The following is a 23,988-nucleotide window of genomic DNA, read 5'->3' as shown; positions in this document are numbered from 1 at the left end:
TCTTATAAAGAGCAGACAGAGGTAAATACTCCTGCAGAGTAGTGGAGCTTTAAGACTCAATTCTCAAGTCCATGTTGTTTTGCCAGTGTACTGATGTGTAGAGGTCTGTTATACTAATTAGAGGTCTGTTATACTAATGTTATTTATTAATTTTTTCATTTCCATACAGTTAACTAAAGAGCTTTTTCAAGCACCCATGTCTGTAAAAAATATTTTTAAATAAAATTTCTTTTGTTGTAGCACACTTGGGTTCTGGCTCATCTGGGGCTGGGGTAATACACAGGAGGGCAGATTTGAGACAATGGCAGTGGTGCAGGTGATAGGAGTGGGGGGGGGGGTAGTGCATAGCTGCCAGTTAGCATGTAGCAAGCAGCATGCTGCTCAGCTCTGGATGCTCTAGAGGTAAAGGGACAGTCTTCTGAGAGCCTATCATCCATGATGAATAGAAAGCGGCATCATGCTTTTAGGACAATAACACTTTATTTTTCTAACATACATAACATATAAAAGGAAACATTTGCAAATTTACAGACAAAACCAAATATATATATATTTGTATATATGTATGTATGTATGTATACACACACACACACTCACAGATGCACACATACACCCAAAAGCCAGGCCAAGTTTTCATTTCTAAGTACCATTCTCCCACTTGGACTCTTCGGATCTGGGCCCATAAGCTCCCATGTAGAATTTGGTACTAATATACCTCTAAGCTTAATCCCCATGAACAGTAGACCTCCTCTTTGTCCCATCTCTTGTCTTTCGGTCTCCCATTATCCACTCAGGGAATGCAGGAAGCTTGGGTTCAGTAAGTAGTCTTCACTCCAAAACAAACAAACAGAACAGTGCTTCCTTACTCGGGGATATGTGTGAAGGATTACCACCAATCCCTGACTTCTGCCCAAAGGAAAAATATCCCGGCGTTGGGGATTTAGCTCAGTGGTAGAGCACTTGCCTAGCAAACGCAAGGCCCAGGGTTCGGTCCTCAGCTCTGGGGGGAAAAAATGTCCCAAAAGACCCTGAAAGAGCAGCAGGCAGGAAAGTCCAGAAGCAGTGCTGCAGCTGCCTCTGACTGGGGGGGGGGGGGGGGGGGGGGCTCAAGGACCAGTGTGAACAGTGTATGTGACCACGTGCCCAGGCCCCGATCACATGATACAACTAGCACAAAGAGCCTGAGAGAACACCTGCTCAGAGGGCAAGCCCACTCAGCTGATGGCAGGAGATGGATCTGCAACCATTGGCTGTGTAAGGGGAAAAATCCATTTGGGAAAAGGGAAAAAGAAAAAAAAAAAAAAAGCGGTGGTGGCACACGCCTTTAATCCCAGCACTCGGGAGGCAGAGCCAGGCGAATTCTGTGAGTTCAAGGCCAGACTGGTCTACAGAGGGAGATCCAGGACAGGCACTAAAACTACACAGAGAAACCCTGACTTGAAAAATGAAAAAAATAAATAAAAAAACCCTCCCCACTCCTGGGAGACTGAAGCCCCCAGTCACTTGGGATAAGCATCACTCAGTGGTCACAAAGGAGGACGACTTGGTCTCCAAAACCAGGCCTCCGTAGCCAAATGAGATCCTCCAAATGGCTCTTGTCCCAACTCTTGCCTCTCTGGACCTGGTCTGTAGGGGACCAAGACTGAGCAGGGAGCAGGAAACATTGGTGAGTCAGCTACTGCCTCAGATCGATGTATTTCTCTCCCTGAAAATGGGTAGAGAAGTAACCAGAACATGAAGAGCCAGCAGGTTCACAGCATGAGCACCAGAAGGGAGGGAAGCAAAGCTGGTAAATCTGCAGCAGCTGGAGAAGTGGGAAGCAGCAGAAGTGGGAAGGGACTAGAAGTCCCCAGCTGAGTCTGCAGTGGGAGAGACCTACACTTTTAAAGGAAGGTAGGGTGGTAGGGCTTGGCTCTGTCTCTCTCCAGGGCCCTCCACCACTCCCTGGCCTGCCGTTGTCAGTAATGTAAGGCAGGATGGGCCTACTCCCCATCTCTAACCAAGGAGGAAGGACAGAAAGAGTTAGTGTTTGGGAACAGGTACCATTAGCCCACTACCCCGATTCCTGAAGAGGGGTTCAGGCCCTGGCCTCAGGAACTGCCTCCTACCTGGTCTCCTGGAGCCCTCTTGTCACCGTCGCTGCCCTGTAGGAGGGCCATCTCTTCTGGGAGCTTATCTGACTTAACTTCAACTACAAATTCACTCTTACGAGTCGGGGGCAGCGTGCTGGGAGGAGGGAGGTGAGAGGTTGGCAACTTGGGGGCAAGGGAAGGGGAGGGCCCTGTAGGATGGATACTCTATGGACTCTGGGGCCAGCTCAGGAAGGGAGAATTTAAGGAGGTGTGGTTGATGGAAGTTGGGCAGTGGGCAGTAAAAAAAGGTCCAGTTTCTACTCTCAAGGGATAAGTGGGCACTAGGTAGGCAGGGGAGGTCCCTTAGGAGGTAGCAAGCTGGGCAGCCAAAAATGTGGAGGGAATAAGGGCCATGAGCCTGGCTTACATCTCTTGTTTTCCTGAGCGTCCACATGGCAGTTTGCCCTTCTTGTAGAAGAAATAGAGGGTAGCACCGAGTACAGCAAGGACCAAGATACACACGATTACAGCCACAATGACCACACCTTTGCTCTCTGGCGACGGCAGTTTTTTCTCTGTCAGACAAAGACACCTGTAGTCACTCCCTGCCCCAGGCTGCCACACTGCTGCTGCTGCCACCCCACCCTATCCAGCCCAGGGTGACAGATGGGCTGTTATGGTTCTCGACAGGGCAGAATGGGCACCCTGGCACAGGCCTGTTCTCTGCCAGGCCAGGCTTACCTGTGGAGGTGCTGTTGGCTCTTGTGTGAGGACTGACTGTGGAGGTGCTGAGGCCAGTGGTTTGGCTGAAGTCAGGTGTGAGGGTGGTTAAAGTGACTAGGAGGCAGAGGGGCGGGGGGTTAGTAGAAGCGCACGTTAATGCCCATGCCTGGGCATGCCCCTGCCATCCTCTGCAGGGAGGCAGCTCTCACCCAGCTTGAGGATGATAATGGTGGTATTTGAGCCCAGGGAGTTGGAGGCTGTACATTCTGCACCTGTCTCCAGCAGCTCTGGGGTCACAAGGATATTCAGGGTGCTCACTACTGTCTGTGGATCTGGGTTCCATTCAGTTGCCTGGAAATAAATAGGCAACTCAAAGAGTGGGAGGGTCTCCAGCCATGGCCTCAAAGCCTAGCCAAGGATTAAGAGAACGGGGAAGACAAATCAAGCCTTCTCACCGAGCCATTGACATTCCAGGAGATGGTGGGCTGAGGATGTCCTGAAGCCTCACAAGATAGATTCAGCACTGCATTCTCTTGTACCCACACCTTCCTCTCCTTTGATGCCATCCACGGGGAACCTGGGGGAGGAAAGGATTAGGCCCCCAAATACCCTGCGTCTGCTTCCCACCACAGTTCTCAGGGTGCCAGCTGACTTTTTTTTACCTCCAGCAGCTCAAAAGCACCCAACTCTGGTGACCCGAACACTATACAAAGGGCCTCACCAAAAATGCCCACGCTGACCAGCTGTGTACGGTTCAAGCCAGGAACATTAGGAACAGATGCCATGCAGAGATAACGTCCCCCTGCTTCCCGTTTCAAGTTGTTTAGCTGGAGAACAGGTCCCTTTCCCAGTCGCTGGCCTGTCTAGGGGTGAGAGATGGGTCAGGGAATCTGAGAAGCAAGCTCTTGCCCATAGTCCCAAAGCCATCTGGGTACCTTGTCTCTCAGCCACTCGAACTCAAGGGCCTGGTTACTCTCTGCCTCACAAGTCAGTGTGAGGCTATCACCTTCCTGGGCTTCAGGGGCGGCTGGATCCACTCGGACATCAGACACATCTGGAGGCATAGCAAAAGTGTCAGCCTGGGCAGGACCACCAGTCCCCTTCTGCCTCCGGCTGAACCTCCATCCTAGTGCCTCACAGTTCACTAGCAGCTCCTGGGGGTCACTTGATAGGGGGACCATCGTTTCCAAGTCCAGGCTCTGACACTGGTAGAACCCACTGTGTCGCTTCTGGGCAGGCTCCAAGAATAGGATACCATTTTCGTCAGTGGCCTCTTCCTCCATCTCCCCAGTGCTGGAGTTCTAGGAGAGTACAAAAGGGTGAGGGTGAGCTGATGCCCTCCAGCTGCTGCGTCTGCCTCTTTGCCTGTACTCTTGTGCACCCTCCACGCACCCAGCCTGGAGCCCTCCAAACCTGCTTGTTGATAGTGAAGTGGGGTTGAGGGTTGCCGTCAGTCAGACATCGGATTTTCACGTGATCTCCTTCCTTCAGTAGTCCCTCGGGCTCTACCTCCACCCACACTTTTTCTGCAGCGTCTGTGCAGCCAGAGTGGAAGGCTCTCAGCTCAAGAATTGGCCCTGAATTTGATGCAGAGGGACCAGCAGAAGTCCCCAGCAGGTCCATCCCCCAAAACCAGAAGAGCTAGTCAACACTTACAGAAGACAGGGACAGTGACCTCCTTAGACTCCTTCATGCGGTTCCCACTGGGTAGCCGGTAGCTGAGTTCGCAGTAGAACTGGGCATCTTTGTCTTCCTTCACTAGCTGTGCATTTAGAACACTCTTCAGGGTGTACAAGCCACTGGACTCCACGATCTGGGATGACTGAATCTGAACACCTGGGCAGGAGGGGAGGCAAGGCTTGGCCTCAGCACCTCTCCCTGCAAGCTTCTCCTGAGGATTCGCAGGGAGATATCTAAGGGACAGGCCCAGGGCCAAATACAAACTGGTAACCCTTCAACCCAGCACTTTTATTGCTTGGTATCTACCCTGAAAAGACATTTACACCTTAGCACATACACAAGGATGTGTGCCAGGATCACCCCAGAGACAAAGGAAAATGGAGTTAGGCCAAAGGCTCAGTGGTAGAGCATGTTCTTAGCATGTGTAAGACTTTAGGTTCCAGCCTCAGAATCTAAAACAGAAGTCCAAAGCGCCGAAAAATTGAGACATGAAGTGCTATCAGGAGAATGGTAACAACCGCATTATATTCAGTAAGACAGACAACAGGAAGCAAAATGGGTTCTATCTGAACAGACTGGCCTGGAAACATTACAGAAAGGGATGTGTTCCCAAATTACCACTAAGGGCAGGGCTTCTCAGGCTCAGCACTATTGATGTTTTGGACCAGAATTAATTCTTTGTGGTGGGGCCACCTTGTGCATTTTAGGATGCTGAGCTGTATTTTTTTTTTTTTACCTCTACCTACCAGATGCCAATAGCAGCCTCTGTGTTTGTGACACCCACTTACGCCCCCAGACACTGCCAAGTATCCCCCAGACTGGTATGTATGCAAAATCACCCCTGGTTGAGACAGTAAAAAGCACAAGCCTTGCCAGGCAGTGGTGGCACACACCTTTAATCTTAGCGCTGAGGAGGCAGAGGCAGGTAGAGCTCTATGAATTTAAGGCCAGCCTGGTCTAGCGAGTTCCAGGACAGCCAGGACTGTTATGTACAGAAACTCTGTCTTGAAAAAACAAGCCAAACCAAAACCATACAAAACTTAAGCCTTGAGCCAGGGGTGGTGGTACATGCACAGACTTCCAGCACTTGGGAGACAGGTAGAGTATCACCAGTTTTAAAAGCCAGCCTGAGTTGCACAAAACACCTCGGAAAACCTCTACACTGTAGCAAACATTTGTTTGTGATAGACACAGAAATAGGAATGAAAGAAAATAACAGTTGACAGCAGAAGTCACTTCTGGGAGGAGTCGGCCAGAAAGAAATTCCTAGCTTGTTTATAGCTTAAATTGTATCCTGCTCAGAGGGGCAAGCGCACTCAGTTGATGGCAAGAGATGGATCTGCAACCATTGGCTGTGTAAGGAAACAAAGTCTATTTGGGAAAAGGAAAAAAAAAAAAAAAAAAAAAGCCAGGCAGTGGGGGCGCACGCCTTTAATCTGAGCACTTGGGATGCAAAGCCAGGCAGATCTCTGTGAGTTGGAGGCCAGCCTGGTCTACAGATTCAGGACAGGCACCAAAACTACACAGAGAAAAAACAACTAGGCAGGAGAGATGGCCCAGGGGTTAAGAGCACTGGCTGCTCTTTGGGAGGTCCTGAGTTCAAGTCCTAGCAACCATCTACAATAGGATCTCATGCCTTCTTTTGGCATTCAGAGGCACTCATACATAAAATATAAGTAAATAAGTAAAACAGCAAAAAGGTTTTGTAACAATGTTTTTATGTATTGAGGGTTTGCCTGGATGAGTGTATGTGTACTACCTGCATACCTTCTGCCCTTGGAGGTCAAAAGAAGCATTTGGTGCTCTGAATGGAGCCTACAGTCTGCATTAGTCAACATCACCTGTATGGTTCTTTTGTTTGTTTCAGTAAAATTTCTGAAAGACTATGCTAGGTGGTCCTCCAGAGCCTAAGTAATAAGGGGCTACTCACGGTTCTCCTCCTCTTGCAGGGGCCGACCATTCTTGTACCAGATGACTTGAGGAATGGGGTACCCATTCCTCCCCACACAGGTAGCAACCTAAAGAGGACAGGATGGGAGTCTCCTTGCTTCTGACAGCCCCCACTGCCCCAGCTTAGCCCCTGTTCACCATTGCTTGACCTACTGCATCTCACCTCCCTAAGCTCTTGCCTGTCCACATGGATGCCCACAGCATTGGCCTGGATGGTTGGCTCTTCTGGTGCTTCTACGACAGAAGGGAGATGAACAGAGACATGGAAACTCATCTTTGCCTGGTCCACACTACCCCGGAGGAAGGAATGAAGGCGCACTCACTGTAGACTTGAAGTTCAATGGAGTGATCCGGCAGCCGTGGCCGCTTGCTCCGACACAGGAACATCCGCTCATCATGGGGGGTGACTTGACTCAGGGCCAGAGTAGCTCCTGAGTCCTGGAGGCTAAGGCGGTGCTCATATTCCCCAGGTTCACTCTGGCCCTGGCCCTGGCGCACACGGAAAATGGGTATCTGCCTCTCCTTGTGAATCTGAGGGCAAGGAGCAGAGAGATGAGCTACCCAGTGCTTCCCACCTACTGCCTCCCTTCAAAGCCCAGGCACTCACCAAAAACCAGTCCACATGGGTGAAGTTGCCAGCGGAATGCGAGGGGCCACACTTCAGAAGGGCTGTGCTGCCCACTTCTACCTCCACCGGTTCTGGTGTGAGTGCAGGCTGTTTTTCCTCTCCGGGCACACCTGGGCAAGGGGAGGAACATGCCCAGCAGCTTTGTCAGCTCCAGCTGCTCCGTCCTGTCCTGTCCCCTCTCTTCTCCTGGCTCACTTCGGCTGTTCCGCTCTAAGGGTCTGGAAAGGACCCTGTCTTCTCTCTACCTTTAACATCATCACCATACCCACACCCCAACCTGGGTCAGATCTCTCCCAGTGGAATATGGACTGGAACATAGACAAAGTGACTGGGTACTGCTTAGAAGAAACTGGTGGAGAGACAGATAAGGGGAACGTGGGCTATGGGCCAAGAGGAAGGCCCCTTTGCTCCTGGGCCTCTTCTTAGTCCTGGTGAGCTCAGACTATGAGAATGCAAGGCATGTGCCAGGCTGGGGCACAACAGGCTCCTTTGTGTCCCCACCTCCCCTGGGAAGACGCCACTATTCTACGGTCTGCCCCCCAAATCCTCCAGAAGACACGGTGGGCCAACTCTGGCCAGAGGCTACGATTCATATTCCTGAAGCAGCATGTCAAGGAACATTGCAATACAATCTGAAGACCCCATCCAAGTGTAGAGGGGTCAGAATCTCCCCCAGGGGTTAGGTCAAGAATCAAAGAGTGGGCAGGAGTGACGTCAGTGGTGCCAGCATGCTGCCAGCCCTTTGAGAAGATGATGTCATTGGACACAATCTGGCCGGACATTAGGATGCCTAGGTTGTGTGGCTTCCAGACTGGAGGGCTGGTAGGGTGGTCTTCAACCAAGAGCAGGAACCTTGGATCTCTGTTTTCTGAGAGTCAGAAGAGCAGGGCAGAGCGAGGCTGGGTTTGCTGCGCTGCAGCTGCCTAGCTAGCTTAGCCCTTTCCCCAGAAATAAGGTCAGACTGGGAGGCACTAAACTGGAGTACCCCAGGGACAAGGCTGGCACTGGGCAAAAGGCCAGAGAAGTGGGTAATGCCCAGCCCTCCCCTTCCCCAGCCCGACCAGTGGCTGGGACGGGATAAGGAGCCAAGAATAACCGCTGCGGGCCATGCAAGGGAAGCCCGGACCCAGGAGCGCCTGTCCAGAGATGGCTCAAATAAAAAAAAAAAAAAGCTCCGAGGTGCCCAGGAACTCTTCATCGGACTCTATTCCCTATCAGAAGCTGATTCTATTGTAAAACTTCTTCATTCGTCTGTCCCCCTGCGATCCCGTCAAACCGGGAGGCACGAGGCGACCCACACCACCCGCCACTGCCCTTGCCAACGCCCAGCCCGAGCAGAAGCCACGGTCCCTCCTCCCTCGCTCACCTCCAAGCTGGCGTGAGGCCCAGGCGGAGGGGGAGGGGCCGGCGCCCCCCCTCCAGCAAGGGAAACAGTCTTTTCCAGCAACAGGCGGGCACGAGATGCACGGGTTGGAGATGCGCCCCAGCCGCGCCTCTCTGCCCGGGCACCCTGAACAAGCACCTGCGGGAGGCCGGCCCCAGAATCCTGCAGAGGCTCGGCCCCACCCCTTCCCGCTCGCCGCTGCAGCCTCCAGGCTGGGTCCGTTACCAGAATACTCTAGAACCTAGGCTGCAAACCCGGCGCGGCAAAGAACTTGCACGCACGCGGAGCGCCTGGGAATCGGGGACTCTGATTAGAAGCGCCCGCCTGGGTGCAGAGCTTCTGCCTTGCTGCCAGCTCTGATTTCCCGCACACCCCGGCTCTGTCGAAGACATCCCCCAACTCACAACGTCTGGGCCCTGCGGGACCCGGGTCGGTCCCCGCCCCCCCTCCCCACCCCTATACACACACACACACACACACACATACACACACAAAGAACTCACCCGTGGCGCGGCGACAGCAGCAGCAGGCGGCGAGCAAGAAGGCGCAGACCAGCCTGGGCAGCCCCATGCTTCCCCGACGGAAGGAGAGAGCCAAGTGAGGAGCTCGCGGCTGTCGGGGGCTGACGTCAGGGGGGCGGGGGAGGGGACCCCGGGCGCCGCCCCGCCCCGCCCCGCCCCGAGCAGCCCCCCGCCCCCGCCCCGCGCCCTAGGGGGCGGGCCCGGGTGCGCCGGCTGGGAGCTGCGCCCCGATCCCGGCCTGGAGGCCAACTCCGGCTTCCCAGCCTCCTGGCTTGGAAAGGTTGTGGGAGCAAAGACAGGTGTCCTGAGGCTCAAATGACTGGCCGAGGCGGCAGAAGAAGCTGGCCTGGTCGTCTTAGAGGCGTCCTGGACGCAGTAGCAGCGCTCACTCGGGCTTGGCCACTACCAGCGGGTGTAGCCCCGGGGACCCTCTGGCAGAGGAACAGGAGAGCGGTGTCCCTGATGGAGGCCTCCCGGTCAGGCTCCTCTGCCCTGCTTTGGAGGCATGGAGCTGGCCCTGGTCGCCTTTTAGAACACCGCTTCACTGCGGCGGCTGCCGGCTTGGCACTGCTCCAGAGTCTCCGCTGTCCTGGCAGCCCTTGAGGAAGAACTGTGCCAGGTCCCACAGACCTAGAGGTGCCGTCAAGGGGGGTGGGGGAGTTGGAAACCGTGCCTTTTAGGTTGTTCTTTCATATTCAAGTTTCTGCAAGACCCTCTTACACTCGAGAAGGGAGGAAGGGGGCTGAATTCACAAGCCCACGGTCCACATCCAGGCCCAGAGAATTCTGTTCCAACCCTCTTCATGCCTTCCTGGTCTCCAGCTCAGTTTCCCTTCACCTGAATGAGGAAAGGTTCGTATTAATAGATGTGGAAACCCCTAGCTTGCCCCCAGAAACCTATTGTATTAATAGAGGTGGAAGTCCCTAGCTTTCTCCCAGAAACCTATTGTTCCTCCTAATGCTTGAATGTTCCTTCCTGTCTACTGCTGTACCCACCCCTCAGCTCTCTCCCACTGATGGTTGTAGCTCAGCAGCTCAGCGGCTGGAGAAGTCAGATACGGATCAGCTGCAGATCCCTGATAACAGTCTCCTACACAGCATGAGGCTAGGGACCCTCCCCTTTCCAAACCCCAAGTTCTCCTTGAGTCTTCTGAACTCTCCGCACAAAAAGACCCTACCTAGCACCCTAGGGTTTCACACCTGCTGAGACTCTCACCAGGGAAGTCGGAGGGCTCTGATTTTAGGGTTGTGGTCTGTGACCCTGCAGGCAGCAGCCTTAGAGGAGGGTGAGGCAGCAAACACCAAAGATGGCCAGGTGACTTGAGAGAATGCTCTGGGTTGCCTTCTGATGACTCAGATGACAGCAAACCACATCAACCTCATCTTTCCGTCTCATTGACCCTCCTCCTCCCTGTCCATTAGCCTCCAGCCAGAGCCATGCCAAGCCTGCCTGGCTGCTGGCTTAGGCCCTTGAGGGGAGAGAGTAAGAAGGGTCCTGCCTCCTCTACCCTGACCCAGAGCAAAATAGGAAGATAAACTCGTTTCTCTGCAGAAATGGCTAAAGGATGTTGTTTGACTAGGCAGGCTAAGTGCTGCACACACACACACACACACACACACACACACACACACACACACTGTTTCTTCACTTAACGTCATTAACTTACCATTCTCTTTTCTGGCAGCCTGGAAACAAGGCCAGCAAACCGCCAAGGACAGTCAATTCGGAATTCTTCCTCTTCGATTGATGCCAGGTGGAGGTTGAAGGAGTCGTTTCTGCAGTGAAAGGGAAAGAAGATTAGAGCCCAAGGGTGACATCCCGTCCCTCCCGAGGACAAACAAACATACTGTACTTTAAGAAACCTGGCCCCTGTGGCCAGACCATGTAGTAACAGGTTCTGAGAGATTAGTGGCCCAGAACTCTCATCATTGTTTCTGGGTCTCATTTCCTGTGAGAAGTTTGAAGACACCCACCGGTGTCTTAATATTTGCAAAGAAGAGCTCTGAAGACCATCCAGGGACAGGCATCCCTTCACCTGGATTCTGCACTAACCTGAGGACAGGAAGCCTCTGGTGGAATCTCCCCTAAGTTACTGGGATGATGGCAATGCCTAGTGTGCCAACACCTTCATCCTCACTCTGTGTCAAATGTGTCAAAGCCCTTTCTCCTGCTTGCTGGGGACTTTGGGGCCACAAAGGATGGCCTCTATCTGAAGTTGGGCAGGTCCTGAGAATTTGATCTTTCTGGTGACATGGATGCCAGCAGCTGAGCTTATTAGGAAAAACAAAAAGCACAAAACTCTGAAACCAGCACATTGATGTGCCAGGTAGACAGCATTAGCTGATTGGTGGATACCCAAGCTGTATAGTTAGCTACTCCTAGACTCCGAGTCGAGTTCAATAGTGGTTTGAACTCTGGGAGAGCACACCCCACCTCCAACCCACAAGACATTTACTTAACACTTACCTTGCCTTACAAGTAACGGGTTTTATCAAAAAAGAGCCCAATAAGATATTTTTTAAGCCGGGCGGTGGTGGCACACGTCTTTAATCCCAGCACTTGGGAGGCAGAGCCAGGCAGATCTCTGTGAGTTTGAGGCCAGCCTGGTCTACAGAGCGAGATCCAGGACAGGCACAAAGCTACACAGAGAAACGGGATTTTTTAAAGATTAAAAAAGAAAAAGAATAGTACTTCTTTTTAAAACAAAAACAGCAGCAGCTGCAGCTGCCCGGGGCCTCAGGCTGGCAGGGAAAGACTAGGGACACACAGTTTAGGGATGGTTTTTCTGAAGGGGGTATTTTGAGATTCCAAACCAGAGACGGGTCAGGACCCTGGAGAGGACTCAAAGAGGTATGGATGAGAAGGAAGAGCAGAGAGCTCAGTGTGGGTGGATGTAGGGCCTTCAGCTCCTCCAAGACACCGGAGAAGAGCTCATCAGGACTTCCAGTGAACCAGGAGTGAAACCAGCAGATGAGAACAGAAGAGGAAGGTGAGAGGCACACTACATGAGGCACACTGAGGCTAGGTGGGGTAGTGGACCCCATCCCACGTCCTGTCGGCTACGGTCTCCGCATGGAGTTGGGGTTTTCCATTCCTTATTAAAGTGGGGAAGAGTCGAGTTGGAGGTAAAAAGACAAGGATGCCCCACCTCCTTGCTGGGAAGGGTGGGCTGGGCCGAGGAAGGAAATGGATAAAGACGTGCTTGCAGCTGTGATGAGGAGATTGGGGGTAGGCAGCAATCTTGGCATCTGTAGAGGATGGGGAACCCCCCCCCCCAAGCCTGGCCAGAAAACAGGATCCAGGAGGGGTAGCAGGAGACTTTGCAGAGTAGGGGGATCTGCTCTGGGAGAACACTGTGCAGAGTGAAAATCAGGGTGGGTGGATGGTGGGGGTCAACTGCTGTTGAGGACATCATCAAGCCAGGAAACCGGATACTGGGGGGTGGGTGGAAGATGTGGGGGAAGAAATTGAATGGAGGGAAGCTGTCTCTACCCTGGCCGGACGCGAAGTCTCACTCATGTCCTCCGCACCTGACCCAGGGCAGGAGGAAGGAGGTGCAGGCTGTTTTGGGGTGCACACCAACAGCAACTTGGGAGGAGATGGTGGCTTTGTGGGGGGAGGGGGATGGGAGGAGCTATTTTTAAACTTGGAAAAACCGTGAGTTCATCTCCACCCTGGAGGCGGCAAAAGGCTCTATTGTGCAGGGGTCGGAGAAAGGGGAGACAGGGGAGGGGGGAGGGGGGGTGAGAGACACAAAGGGGAGGATTATGTTGGAGCAGGGTGGAGGAGGGGCGTCGGCGTCACAGCTGGCCTACTGAACCTTAGGGTTGCGCCCGACTTAGGCTAGGGTGGGGACTTCCACGGGCCCAAACCCTGCTGTTGGGGAGCTGGGGTCTGTAGCATCCGGTGGTTCATCCAGGGGAGGGGGCTGGATGGTGGGATTCCCACCGCCTGGCTTTCCCATGGACTGCTGGGTCTGTTCCCAGGATCCCAACATTCCAGGACTCCCCTGGGAGCTTCGGCCTCTTCTCTTGGCCCCTTCCTTGCGGTAGTGTTGGGGTGGGGGCAGTAAATGTGAACGAATCAGGAGACTTCCTAGAGACTAGGAACCCTTAAAACCAACAAGGCGGTACGGGACGGAGTTGTTGACAGAGGTCATGGCCCTCCCATCCTTGCTCCCAGCCCTGTGAGTACTCAGACCGTAATCTGGCCCTCCTGCCACCTCTGACCCCCAGGGGTCTGTCCTCGTGCAGTCCACCTGCCCGCTTCGCAGAACCTAGGAGCCGAGGCGGGAAGGCGCTGCAGCAGCCCGGGGCTCCGAGGTCCTGTCCTGGGGTGGGGTGGGGGCGGGGGGTGCGGAGCGGGAGGCGGGGCATCCGGCCGCGCTCACCAACCCAAACATTACCAAAAATGCTCAGGCGGCTCGGTCGAGTTGGGAGGGGGACTAGGGGATTCTCCGGAAACCCCGAATCCGGTCTCCGAGTCTTTCCCAGAGCGCCCGGTGATTCAGTCGGTCCGGTCACCCCTCTGCGAAGGGCGGGGGCAGATCCCGGGGGAGAATGGTGCTGCGGTGTGGCTGTGCCCTAGGGTCCAGGGCCGGGTGGGACCCCGCGGGCAGGATTCTGCCCAGGCACCCGGGTCCCGACGGCGGGCGCTGCGCAGCTCGGCGCGGAGCAAGTCCTGTGGCCGGTGGAGTCCTAGATCCATAGCCTCTGGGTTCACACCCCCATCCCACTTCTGGAGAAAAAAGGATACGGGGCCCCAGGCCGGATGCTGAGAGTTTATACCTACCCCCTCAGGGAATTTCATATCCGCTCTCCCAAATACCACCACCCAGGGGGAGGAATGTCCCCAGAGGGCCGCTTAAGTTTGACTTTGCATTATCCCGGAGGCAAAGACCAGCTGGTCCACTGTTGGGGAGCTTATGGGAAATCGGGACACATCACGTTCTGGGTCTGCTGGCCACTGTGTTCTCAGAAGGACATGGGTACACCCTCTTTCAGCCAGCTTCCAGAAAGGGACCGGATGGGGCTGGGATCTTAAGGTAGTAGACTTGAGAAGAAAGGAGACAGTCAAGGTCGACCTGCAGCCTTTCCAGACTACATACCCTGGTGGCTTGGGCTATCCAGGAACTCCAAATGTAGAGATCACGGGATTTGGGTCTACACTGGCTCAGAAGGTACCGCTTCTCCTGCGTGTGCCTGTCCAGCGGGAAGCAGTGAGGTCTCAAACACTCCAGCAGTTTGAGACCTCCAGCAGTGAGGGGACTGGGGCCCTTGAGAACAGCTTCCTATCTATTTATAGCCGCTAACCTCAAGCTAGGAGAGAAGACAAGGACCCTGAGGGAGGGACGAAGCTGTGCTACCCCTATTTACATAAGACTTTATAGTTTAGGACTTTTCACTTAGGAGCTGCTGCGGTGACCCATGTTTATCTTGATCTTTACAGCAGAAAATGACAAGAGGTGGCTGCCTGCTCGCCATCTAACTTGATTGAACAGGCCTGTAGTCCAGCATTTAGGAAATGGAGATAAGAGGTTGGTATGTAAAAATGAATAAAAAATTTCTTAAATTAAAAAAAAAAAAAGATCCTGAGTTTGAAGCCAGCCTGGACTTATATGGTGAGACCTTAACTTAAAAAAACAAAAACAAATAAACAAACCTTTTATCGGTGCAGTGGTGACCCACACCTTTAATCCCAGCACTCGAGAGGCAGAGCCAGGCGGATCTCTGTGAGTTCAAGGCCAGCCTGGTCTACAGAGTGAGTTCCAGGGAAGGCTCCAAAGCTACACAGAGAAACCCTGTCTTGAAAAACAACAAATAAACAAACAAACAAATTCATTAATTAATTAAAAAGAAAGAAAGAAAAGAAGAGTGAAGGACAGAGAGAGAAAAGAGGTTTACTCAAGGTGGCCACATCTGAAAGTTCTTGGGGGGTGGCATATGGGGGGGGTTTAGAGAAGCTGGCATTCCACGGTTGATTGAGGGAGCAGTCTGAGTCCCATGAAATGGTCACATGGTAGGCTTTGGTTTTCATGGGATGGGGTGACCTTTTCTGGAAGCCCACCATGGCCTGGAGTAGTGTTGTCCCCTTGTCATACGGATATTTAGCAATCGTCCTGTCCTCAGGAGGAAAGGGTGCAGGGCAAAGCTGAGTGAGAGGGCACACGGAAGGACGGCAACAGTCCCTTCCCTACAGTCTCAGTGTTTTTGTTATCTGTCAGAACTCCTAAATTAGCCTGAGAATCTGAAAAAAAAATTGGTTGGTTGTTTTTGCTTTCTTTTTTTTGGCTGTCCTGGAACACTTTGTAGACCAGGCTGGCTTCAAACTCATAGAGATCTCTCTGCCTCCACCTCTGCAGTGCTGGAATTAAAGGCATGCACCACCTCCTGGCTTGTTTTTCTTTTTTCTTTCTTTCTTTCTTTGTTTTTAAGGTAGCCAAGGATGACTTTGAACTTCTGAACTTCTGGTCTTCCAGGTATTATAGGCATGCATGTACCACCTTGCCTGTTTGATGGGATGCTGTGGATCAAACCCAGGATTCCATGCATGCTGTGTGAGTACTCTACCAATGAGCTACATTCCCAGCAGGCCGTGGTGAGTTGAAGGAAGGTTTATCCAGCTCCTAGACCTCTGAACTCCAGCGGAAGGAGGAGAGCTGAATCAAAAGCTGAACCCTGTGCAACTGAAAGGAGGTGGAACAGGAGTTAGAACAGGGAGTGCCTTGCCCTCAGGCCTGCATCAGCCAGGAAAGTCTTTCTGGAAACCCGGAGGTGTCAGTGAAAGATCAGCTGTGGAGGGGGGGGGGTCAGTGGGGTGTAGCCCAGGACTTGAGAAACAGAATGGGAAGACTACTGTGTTGCTGCAAGTTGGAAGCAAGCCTAGTCTACATAACAAGATCCCGTCTCCAAAAAAAAGCAAGGGCCAGCCATTCCAGGCAGGGGAAATGGCACCATCATAGAGAGCGAAGTGGGAGGAAGGAAGGCAGGATTACACATACTTGTAAACCCTCAGCATTTGGGAGGCAGAGGCAGGAAGATCAGGATCTCAAGTCTACACACACACACACACACACACACACACACACACACACACCCCGCTACACGCAGCCTGTCTCCAAAACAAAATGGCCTAGTGTGGTGGTGCGTGCCCGTCTTTAATCCCAGACCTTGGGAGGCAGAAGCAGGTGGATCTCTGTGAGTTGGAGGCTGGCTGGTTAAAGAACATAGCGAGACCCTTGTTTTCAAACAAACAAGCAAATCCGAAAGAGCAGAGGAAGGGCAGAGAGCAAGCCCAGCTGCAGTTCTGTGTAGGAAGTTTGTCCTGGGGAAGTGGGGTTGTAGCCGGCTAGTAACTACACTGGGATCCCGAACCCCCAGTGTAGCCCTGAGCCTTTCTCAGGTGAGCTTTAAGCACAAAAACCATGTTCTGGGTTGACATACTTAAGTTAACAAGAACAGTTAACCAGAAGCAGAACTGCGGAAGCCAAAAAGCAAGGTTGGTCCAGTTGGAGGCTTTCCTAGAACGATGGACTCTGATGGATTATTTCTTTGTTCTTATTTTTGGCAGGTGGTACTGTCTGCTTGCTGAGATTTACAGCCTGAATGGCACTTCCATCATGGAGTGGGTTGTGTTAAGGTCTGGGGGGCCTACTAAGCCTGGGGCCGGGTTACCAAGTTTCCAGGCAGCTCTCTGGCTAGAAGGCAAGTGAGGAGGCTGGGTGCCCTGTCTTGTGGTTATATTTTCACAGCAAGCCTACATTCATTCCCGTTATATGTTTACTTCAGCAGAAATTTTGGGCTACACTACCCAGCCTTGGTGAACAGGTAGTGTTCAGTGAAGAGTGTGTTACGTAGCTAAGCAGAAATTCACCAGGGTGGAGGATACGTTCAGACCAGGCAGGATTAGGTTATGGGGAAACATCTTGGATGTCAAGATAAGTTAAGCAATGGGGAGCCACTGCTGGTTTTTGAGCAATGGCAGAGCAATGTGACTTTGGCAATGGGAATTTGACTTTACACCGGTTTCTTGATGTCGCCTTGGCCCACGAGCGCCCCCTGGCGTCTGTCATTTGTACTGTTCCCTCTTACCGAGTAGGTGGGAGGATGCAGGCCTGGAATTGCAGGATATCATCAGAGTTACAGAAACGCAGGCTTCCTGTGTCTGATTCCATTTTATCCCGAGTGATGACAACACTCGAGGCAAAACGAGGTGGCAGAGAAGGTTCCAGGCAAGGAGAGGGCGTCAAACACCGTGCCTTGGGAATGGAGCCCATTCGGGAGCATCTAAGCCCCGGGTGTGACCACGAAGACAAAGTCCCTGTATCTGAAAAGCGGATTCATAAGGAGGTAGGCAAGCACACGAGCAGTTATAATAAAATGTGCCAAGCACTGGAAGCAGACACATGCCTGAAACAGCTGCTGACGACAGCCGCGTGGGTCAAGCTTCCCGGAAGAGCGCCACCTAGCCTCATTCTGAGGGCCGAGCCAGGTAATTGGACTTGGGGTTTGCTGTCTAGGGGGTGGCGCAGCAAGCTCTGTGCAAGGGACTGTCGGCCCTCAGCATCCTGCGACGGAGGAGGGAGGCTACTGAGGACAAGGCTGGATTACAGACGATTTGTAAATTGTGATAAATTATTAACAGCAGCAGGGTGTATGCCATGGTTTTAAGGAAGGGAACAATCCCAAGCTACTTTAAATCCATTAAATAAGTTCAGGCCCCAGAGGGCCAGCACCAAAGAAGGCCTTGCTTTCCAAGATTCCATTTCCCTTCAAAGTCCTTCTCTCCCTTAGATGGTGGAGATTGGAAATATCTAATTTTTTTTCCCTAGGAGGCAGTCTCCAACAACATACAGGGTGTGGCCTTTTCCTAGCTATTAGTTCCCTACATGGGACTGAGTTTTTCTTGGCAGCCTCTTCTGCTTCCACATCCAAACAGAGGAGGATACAACCCTTGTTGGCCAAGGCCTTAAAGACCAACGGCATTGGCTCCATGGAGTACTAGACAGCTGTCAGAAAAGCAAGCAAGCTATACTTATGCTCCCTCCACCTCCTTTTATTTTCCTTTTTCTTCCCCTCTCCTCTTCCTTGTCTTTTTTCTTTCTTCCTTCTTTCTTCTCTTCCTCCCTCCCCCCCTCCCTCCCTCCCTCCCTCCCTCCCTCCCTCCCTCCTTCCTTTCTGTGCATTTTGAGAAAGGCTCTTTCTCTGTAGCCTGTGCTCACCTGGAACTTGCTATGTAGTCCATGGAGATGCTTCTGGCCTGGCCTAAATGCCAGGATTACAAGCTTGAGCCACCATGCCTGGCCTAGAATATAATTTTCTTTTTCTTTTGTTTTTGGTTTTTCGAGACAGGGGTTCTCTGTGTAGTTTTGGTGCCTGTCCTGGAACTCGATCTGTTGACCACGCTGGCCTGGAACTCACAGAGATCCGCCTGGCTCTGCTTCTTAAGTGCTGGGATCAAGGGCATGGCCACCACCCTACCACCGCCAGGCTAGTTTTCTATTACAAATTTGGCTGTAGGGCTGCGGAGACGTCTACTTGGTTAGGGCACTTGCTGCCAAGCCTGAAGACCTGAATCCAGTCTCGGGACCCTTATGGTAGAAAGAGAGAACTAACTCCCGAAAGTTGTCCTCTGACCTCCACATGTGAGGAGACAATAAGCCCATCTCAGTCAACTCGCCGAGTGGGCGGGCCAGCTGTGTGTCAGCCCAGTGATTGGACCAATCACAGACACATTTGTTTGGGCCATTCACACCCTTGCCTATTAGCATGAAGGAATCCCTCTGCTAAATTACCAAGGGAAGTCCCCGACTAAGGAAAATGGCTGCGGGGTCACCTAGAGTTCATCAAGGCTTGGTACGGTGAAATTTCGGCTACCTTCAGGAGCTGTGGCCATCAGCTGCAAGGTATCCATGGAGTGTTCTAGACTGCTGATGCTGGCGCAGGACTGGCTGTGAGACCCGCAGTCCTTTTGCCCAGGGGAGTCAGGGAGAGTCAGCGAGCTGCTAATTACGTAAACTGCCACAAGCCTGATGTCTTGGCCTATTTACAGGAAAATGATCACGAGTGGGCGTGTTCACAATATAAACAGGAAGAATGTATTAACGCCAATACATTTTTTTGTTTTGTTTTGTTTTGTTTTTCGAGACAGGGTTTCTCTGTGTAGCTTTGCACCTTTCCTGGATCTCGCTCTGTAGACCAGGCTGGCCTCGATCGAACTCACAGATATCCTCCTGCCTCTGCCTCCCGAGTGCTGCGTGCCACCACCGCCCGGATATAGTGATTTTTAACAGATTCAGAGTTCACCACCTGTCCGTTGCCCCAGAGAGAGATGAGTGCCCCCTATATGTGTCAGTGGTGAATGTCAATATGAATTCACCAAGACCTTTAGAATGTATGATACAATGTGTGGGAGCCCGTGTTCAGGTTCCTGGTGGCTTTACCCAGTGGGTCTGCATAGAGAGGATGATTAGGACCAGGGGCCTGAGTGCAGGTGTCTGAGAAGGTCTGCACTTGGCTGCGCTGGAGGAGGTCTTTTGCTCCACCCCTTGGCATCTCTATAAATACCCTGGGGCAGAAACAGTCAGGGCCCATTGGAAAAGGTTCCAGGCCCTCTCGAGGCTATCCTGTATTTTCTATCTGTTCATCACCACAATCTAAATCCTTCTAATATTTCCTGCGGCTCACATTCAAGAAAACCCGGGGAGCTGTGGGATTGGTGGGTAAATGCCCTGCAACAATAGATTGGATAAGTGGACAGATCCCAGTGCAAATATGGGTCTCAGTTAATAATCGTGGATATGAACGTGTAAGCATAGACTCATTGGTCGATGGGGGAAAAACAACTTGTTTTGCTTTTTTTTAATCTTCTTTCAAATATTTTTAAAAATTTGCTCATTGTTATTAATTTGAGACCGGTTCTCACTCTATAGCTGTGGTTGTTCTGGGACTCACTGTGTGTTTTACCTGAATGTATGCGCACGTACCATCTACATACCTGGTGCCTGAGGAGGTCAGAAGAGGGCGTTGGACCCCCTGGGACTGGAGTTATAGACGGTTGTGAGCATGTAGGTGCCCTTTATTTTTTGAGACAGGGCGTCAAACGTCTTATGTAGTCAAGGATGACCTTGAACTCTACAGTCTCTAGCTTCCATCTCCTGAGCGCTGAGATTATAGGCAGGTGCCACGAAGCCAAGTTTAAGATGGGGGAGGAGGTTCAAGACAGGGTTTCTTTTTGTAGCCCTGGCTGTCCTGGGAGTCGCTCTGTAGCCTTGGACAAGAATTTGTGTTGTTGTTTTGAGGGCTAGCAAGATGGCTCAGTGGGAAGAGGCACCAACACCCTAGCAGAAGTACTTACTCGGAAGCTAGGGCAGGAGGGTGGATTGCCTCAAGTTTGAAGCCAGTCTGGGTAACATAGTGAGACCCTGTCACTAGACAAAATAAAGTAAGACATAAGTACTCCAAACTCAGTTGTGTTTTCAACAATGTCTGAGGAGCAGTTTGTTACGTCAATACGTACTTCTCCTAAAATTTGCATATAGTGCTAGGCAGAGTAAAGAATCAGTAATCCCAATATTCAGGAGTCAAGGCCAGGAAGATCAATAGTGCCAGGTAAGCCAGGGCTACACAGGGAGACCCTCTCTCAAAAGGAAAATAGAATTAAAAACCTGAAAGTACATTTTAAAAGAAAAAAATTAGACATCTTTATTTTGTGTGTGTACCCGTGTATGTGTATAACCCAGGCTGGCACCAAAATTCCTGTCTCAGGCTCCAGAGGCAGTGCTTCTGAGAGGAGCCAAGAAGGACAGATGGGGACGCTTTCATATTCTTTGAGGGCACATTTACACTTCCCATTGCAGATGGGCATCTGCAGGTACACCTTGCAAATAGCTCAACAGGAACACCATCAGTGATTTGCTTGTGAAGCCCTGAGCTGACCCCTAGACCAGGTGAAGGTGCTGTAGGAATGCAAGCCCAGCCCCCTTGGGTGTGTGCAAACCCAGCTGCCCAGAGAGGCAGGTGAGGAGAACTGTCAACACTTCCAACATCAGAGACCAGGCTGGCACCTGACCTGGAGCGGGGAGACTAAACCATGGGATGACTGACTATGTTCTCAAGCCCTCTAAGGTTTGCTAGCTAGAGATGCTAGGGAAGGCAAATCTCTAGGGTCTATTACTCATTCATTCATTCATTCATTCATTTTGAGACAGAGTCTTACTGTTTAGCTCTGACTGGCCTGGAACTTGCTATGTAGACTAGGCTGGCCCCATATTCACAATGATCTGCTTGCCTCTGTCTCCCAAGTGCTGAGATGAAGGGCGTGTCCGGATACATCTGGCTTGCTCTCTAGGATGTTGACCCTGTCTTCTCAGATTGCTGACTCTCTGAAGAAGCACAGTTTAGAGAGTCATTTCCTATCTGGGCTTATTGGCGTTTGTGGTGGCCGGCAATGGCTTGCTGTACTTCTGGAACCACAACTGGAACGGCAGGAGCATCCAAGTGCTTCTCTTCCCTACTCAACCACAGACCTCGTGGCTTTTGTACACAATGACTTCATGTTTCAAGGACATGGGTTCTGAGACGTGCCACCAGGTATAGAAGGACCGAGATCATGAGCTTATGATGGTGTTCAGCTAATCCTCAGCCAGGCCAGGGGACTAGGAAGCCAGCCATCAATGGCCTGGCCCGAAGGAAAACGGTTCAGCTTCCTCTTGATGGGCTTTGCAATATGCAACATAAACAGAGCTGACACCTTCCCAGCCTCCCTTCCTCTAGTCCGTTACAATCCATGCTTTTCACTTAGTTTTCTAAGTTCATAAGAAGGACAGGACAGGCGGTGGTGGCGCACGCCTTGCCTGCTTTTTTTTTTTTTTTTAAATTATTATTATTATTATTATTATTATTATTATTATTATTATTATGTATACAGTGTTCTGCTTACATGCATGCTTGCAGGGCAGAAGAGGGCACCAGATCTCATTACAGACAGTTGTGAGCCACCCTGTGGTTGCTGGGAATTGAACTCAGGACCTCTGGAAGAGCAGCCAGTGCTCTTAACCTCTGAGCCATCTCTCCAGCCCCTGCTTTTGGTTTTTTGACACAGGGTTTTTTTTTTGTTTGTTTGTTTGTTTGCTTGTTTGTTTTTGAGACCGAGTGTCTCTGTGTAGCTTTGCACCTTTCCTGTTACTCGCTTTAGAGGCCAGGCTGGCCTCGAACTCACAGAGATCCGCCTGCCTCTGCCTCCCGAGTGCTGGGAATAAAAGCATGCGCCACCACCTCCCGGTTTTGACATAGGGTTTTATGTAGCCCAGGCAGTCCGTGAATTCCTGATCCTCTGCCTCTACTTTCTGTTTGCTTAGATTAGAGGTGTGCACCACCACTCCCAGATCTCTCCCTGTTTTTCCAGGGTGTAAAGAGAGGTAGTAGAGGGCCTGATGAGATGGCACAGCGGTTAAGAGCCCTGGCTCCACTTCCAGACTACCCCCGAAGTTCAATTCCCTGCACCCATACGGTGCTCACAGCCAACTGTAACTCCAGTCCCCATTGCAGGGAAACACTCATACACATAAAACATAAAAAAAAAAAAAAAAAAAAGATTTAAGCTGGGCGGTGGTGGTGTACACCTGTAATCCCAGCACTCGGGAGGCAGAGGCAGGCGGATCTCTGTGAGTTCGAGACCAGCCTGGGCCACAGAGCTAGTCCAGGACAGGCTCCAAAGCTACAGAGAAACCCTGTGGTGGGGGGGGGGCGGATTTAAAGAGGCAGTAGAACCTACAGGTTCCAGTAATAGGAATACTTCTCTGGGCCAGGACCCTGTTATTTCCAGAATGAATGTTAGGGTTAATGGTTCTGCCTGATTGACAGAGGAATTAACATGTATCCAAACAATTTTTTGATTTTGTTTTTGGTTGTTTTTTGTTGTTGTTATTGTTGTTTTGAGACAGGGTTTCTCTGTGTAGCTTTGGTGCCTGTCCTGGACCTCATCTCACTTTGTAGACCAGGCTGGTCTCGAAATTAGAGATCTGCCTGCCTCTGCCTCGCAAGTGCTGGGATTAAAGACCACCGCCTGGTGAATTTTTTTTGTTTTGTATGACAAAAGTTTATTTATCAAAAAACTTCAGGGGTCTGGAGAGATGGTTCAGTTGTTACGAGCATTTGCTGTTTTTGCAAAAGACCTGGGTTCAGTTCCCAGCACCCACATGGCAGCTGTGATATAACTAACAACGGTCTGTAACTCCAATCCTAGGGTATCTAATCTGCCTCTCTGGCTTCCCTGGGTGCCAGGCATACACAAGGTGCACATACCTACATTCAGGCAAAGGACCTATACACATAAATAAAAAATAATCTTTAAAAACTCATATGAGGGGTTGGAGATTTAGCTCAGTGGTAGAGCGCTTGCCTAGCAAGCACAAGGCCCTGGGTTCAATCCTCAGCTCCACAAAAAAAAAAAAAAAGCAAAAAACAAACAAAAAAACCTCATATGAAAATGCAGATGGCTTTATTTAAGACAACTTTTAGTTGACTATGTTATATGTATGAGTGTTTTGCCTTCATGTATGTCTGGGTACTACATGTGTGCTACTATATCCTTGGATGCCAGAAGAGAATGTAGAATCCCTAGTCCTGGAGTTACCTAATGGTTGTGAGCTATCAAATGGGGGCTGGGAATAGAACTTCTGGCTGAGCAGTCGGTGTTCTTAACCACTGAGCCATCTCACCAGCCCTACATGACCCAATGTTATAACATAGTGAAACAGGTTTTCTGTGAACTTCTCTGTGAATAATTGCTATTGACTTTGTTCCAAGCCTTCTATTATTTCCTCAAGCTTCTTCTGCTGCCCAGCCCTGATGCCTCTTCATACTCATTCATCACAAATCACAAGGGGATGGAAGCTGGCACTATTCCATGGACATGTCTGCCATCCCTTGACTTCAACCATAACTTCATTTTAAAAAATTGTTTGTTTAGTTTATTGATATTTTGCATGTATATCTGTGTGATAGTGTTGGATCTCCTGGAACTGGAGTT

The 23,988-nt window shown here is 51.2% G+C and overlaps 1 protein-coding gene across 3 annotated transcripts; it reads right to left on the bottom strand.

The window, feature by feature from the left end:
- Positions 1-1,418: 1,418 nt before the first annotated feature.
- Mcam (melanoma cell adhesion molecule) lies at positions 1,419-9,079 on the bottom strand. Of its 3 annotated transcripts, XM_036193948.1 has the most exons (16): positions 8,941-9,077; positions 7,033-7,163; positions 6,749-6,956; positions 6,589-6,659; positions 6,406-6,493; positions 4,452-4,631; positions 4,209-4,330; positions 3,934-4,096; positions 3,731-3,849; positions 3,517-3,658; positions 3,251-3,372; positions 3,005-3,146; positions 2,814-2,909; positions 2,500-2,647; positions 2,109-2,226; positions 1,419-1,705 (listed from the first exon to the last, which is right to left on the bottom strand). In XM_036193948.1, exons 1-16 carry the CDS (start codon positions 9,005-9,007, stop codon positions 1,676-1,678), a joined length of 1,947 nt encoding a protein of 648 aa, XP_036049841.1. In that variant the 5' UTR covers positions 9,008-9,077; the 3' UTR covers positions 1,419-1,675. The 3 variants fall into 3 exon arrangements, with proteins under 3 accessions (XP_036049841.1, XP_036049842.1, XP_036049843.1); XM_036193949.1 differs by lacking the exon at positions 2,814-2,909 and having other exon boundaries at positions 8,941-9,079; XM_036193950.1 differs by lacking the exon at positions 2,109-2,226 and having other exon boundaries at positions 8,941-9,078.
- Positions 9,080-23,988: the final 14,909 nt, after the last annotated feature.

This window comes from Onychomys torridus, chromosome 7 (genome assembly GCF_903995425.1).
Source record: "Onychomys torridus chromosome 7, mOncTor1.1, whole genome shotgun sequence".
In the NCBI taxonomy this organism is placed as follows: domain Eukaryota; kingdom Metazoa; phylum Chordata; class Mammalia; order Rodentia; family Cricetidae; genus Onychomys; species Onychomys torridus.
The sequence above is the reverse complement of the archived record's forward strand: the minus strand, read 5'-3'. Positions and strand labels throughout refer to the sequence as shown.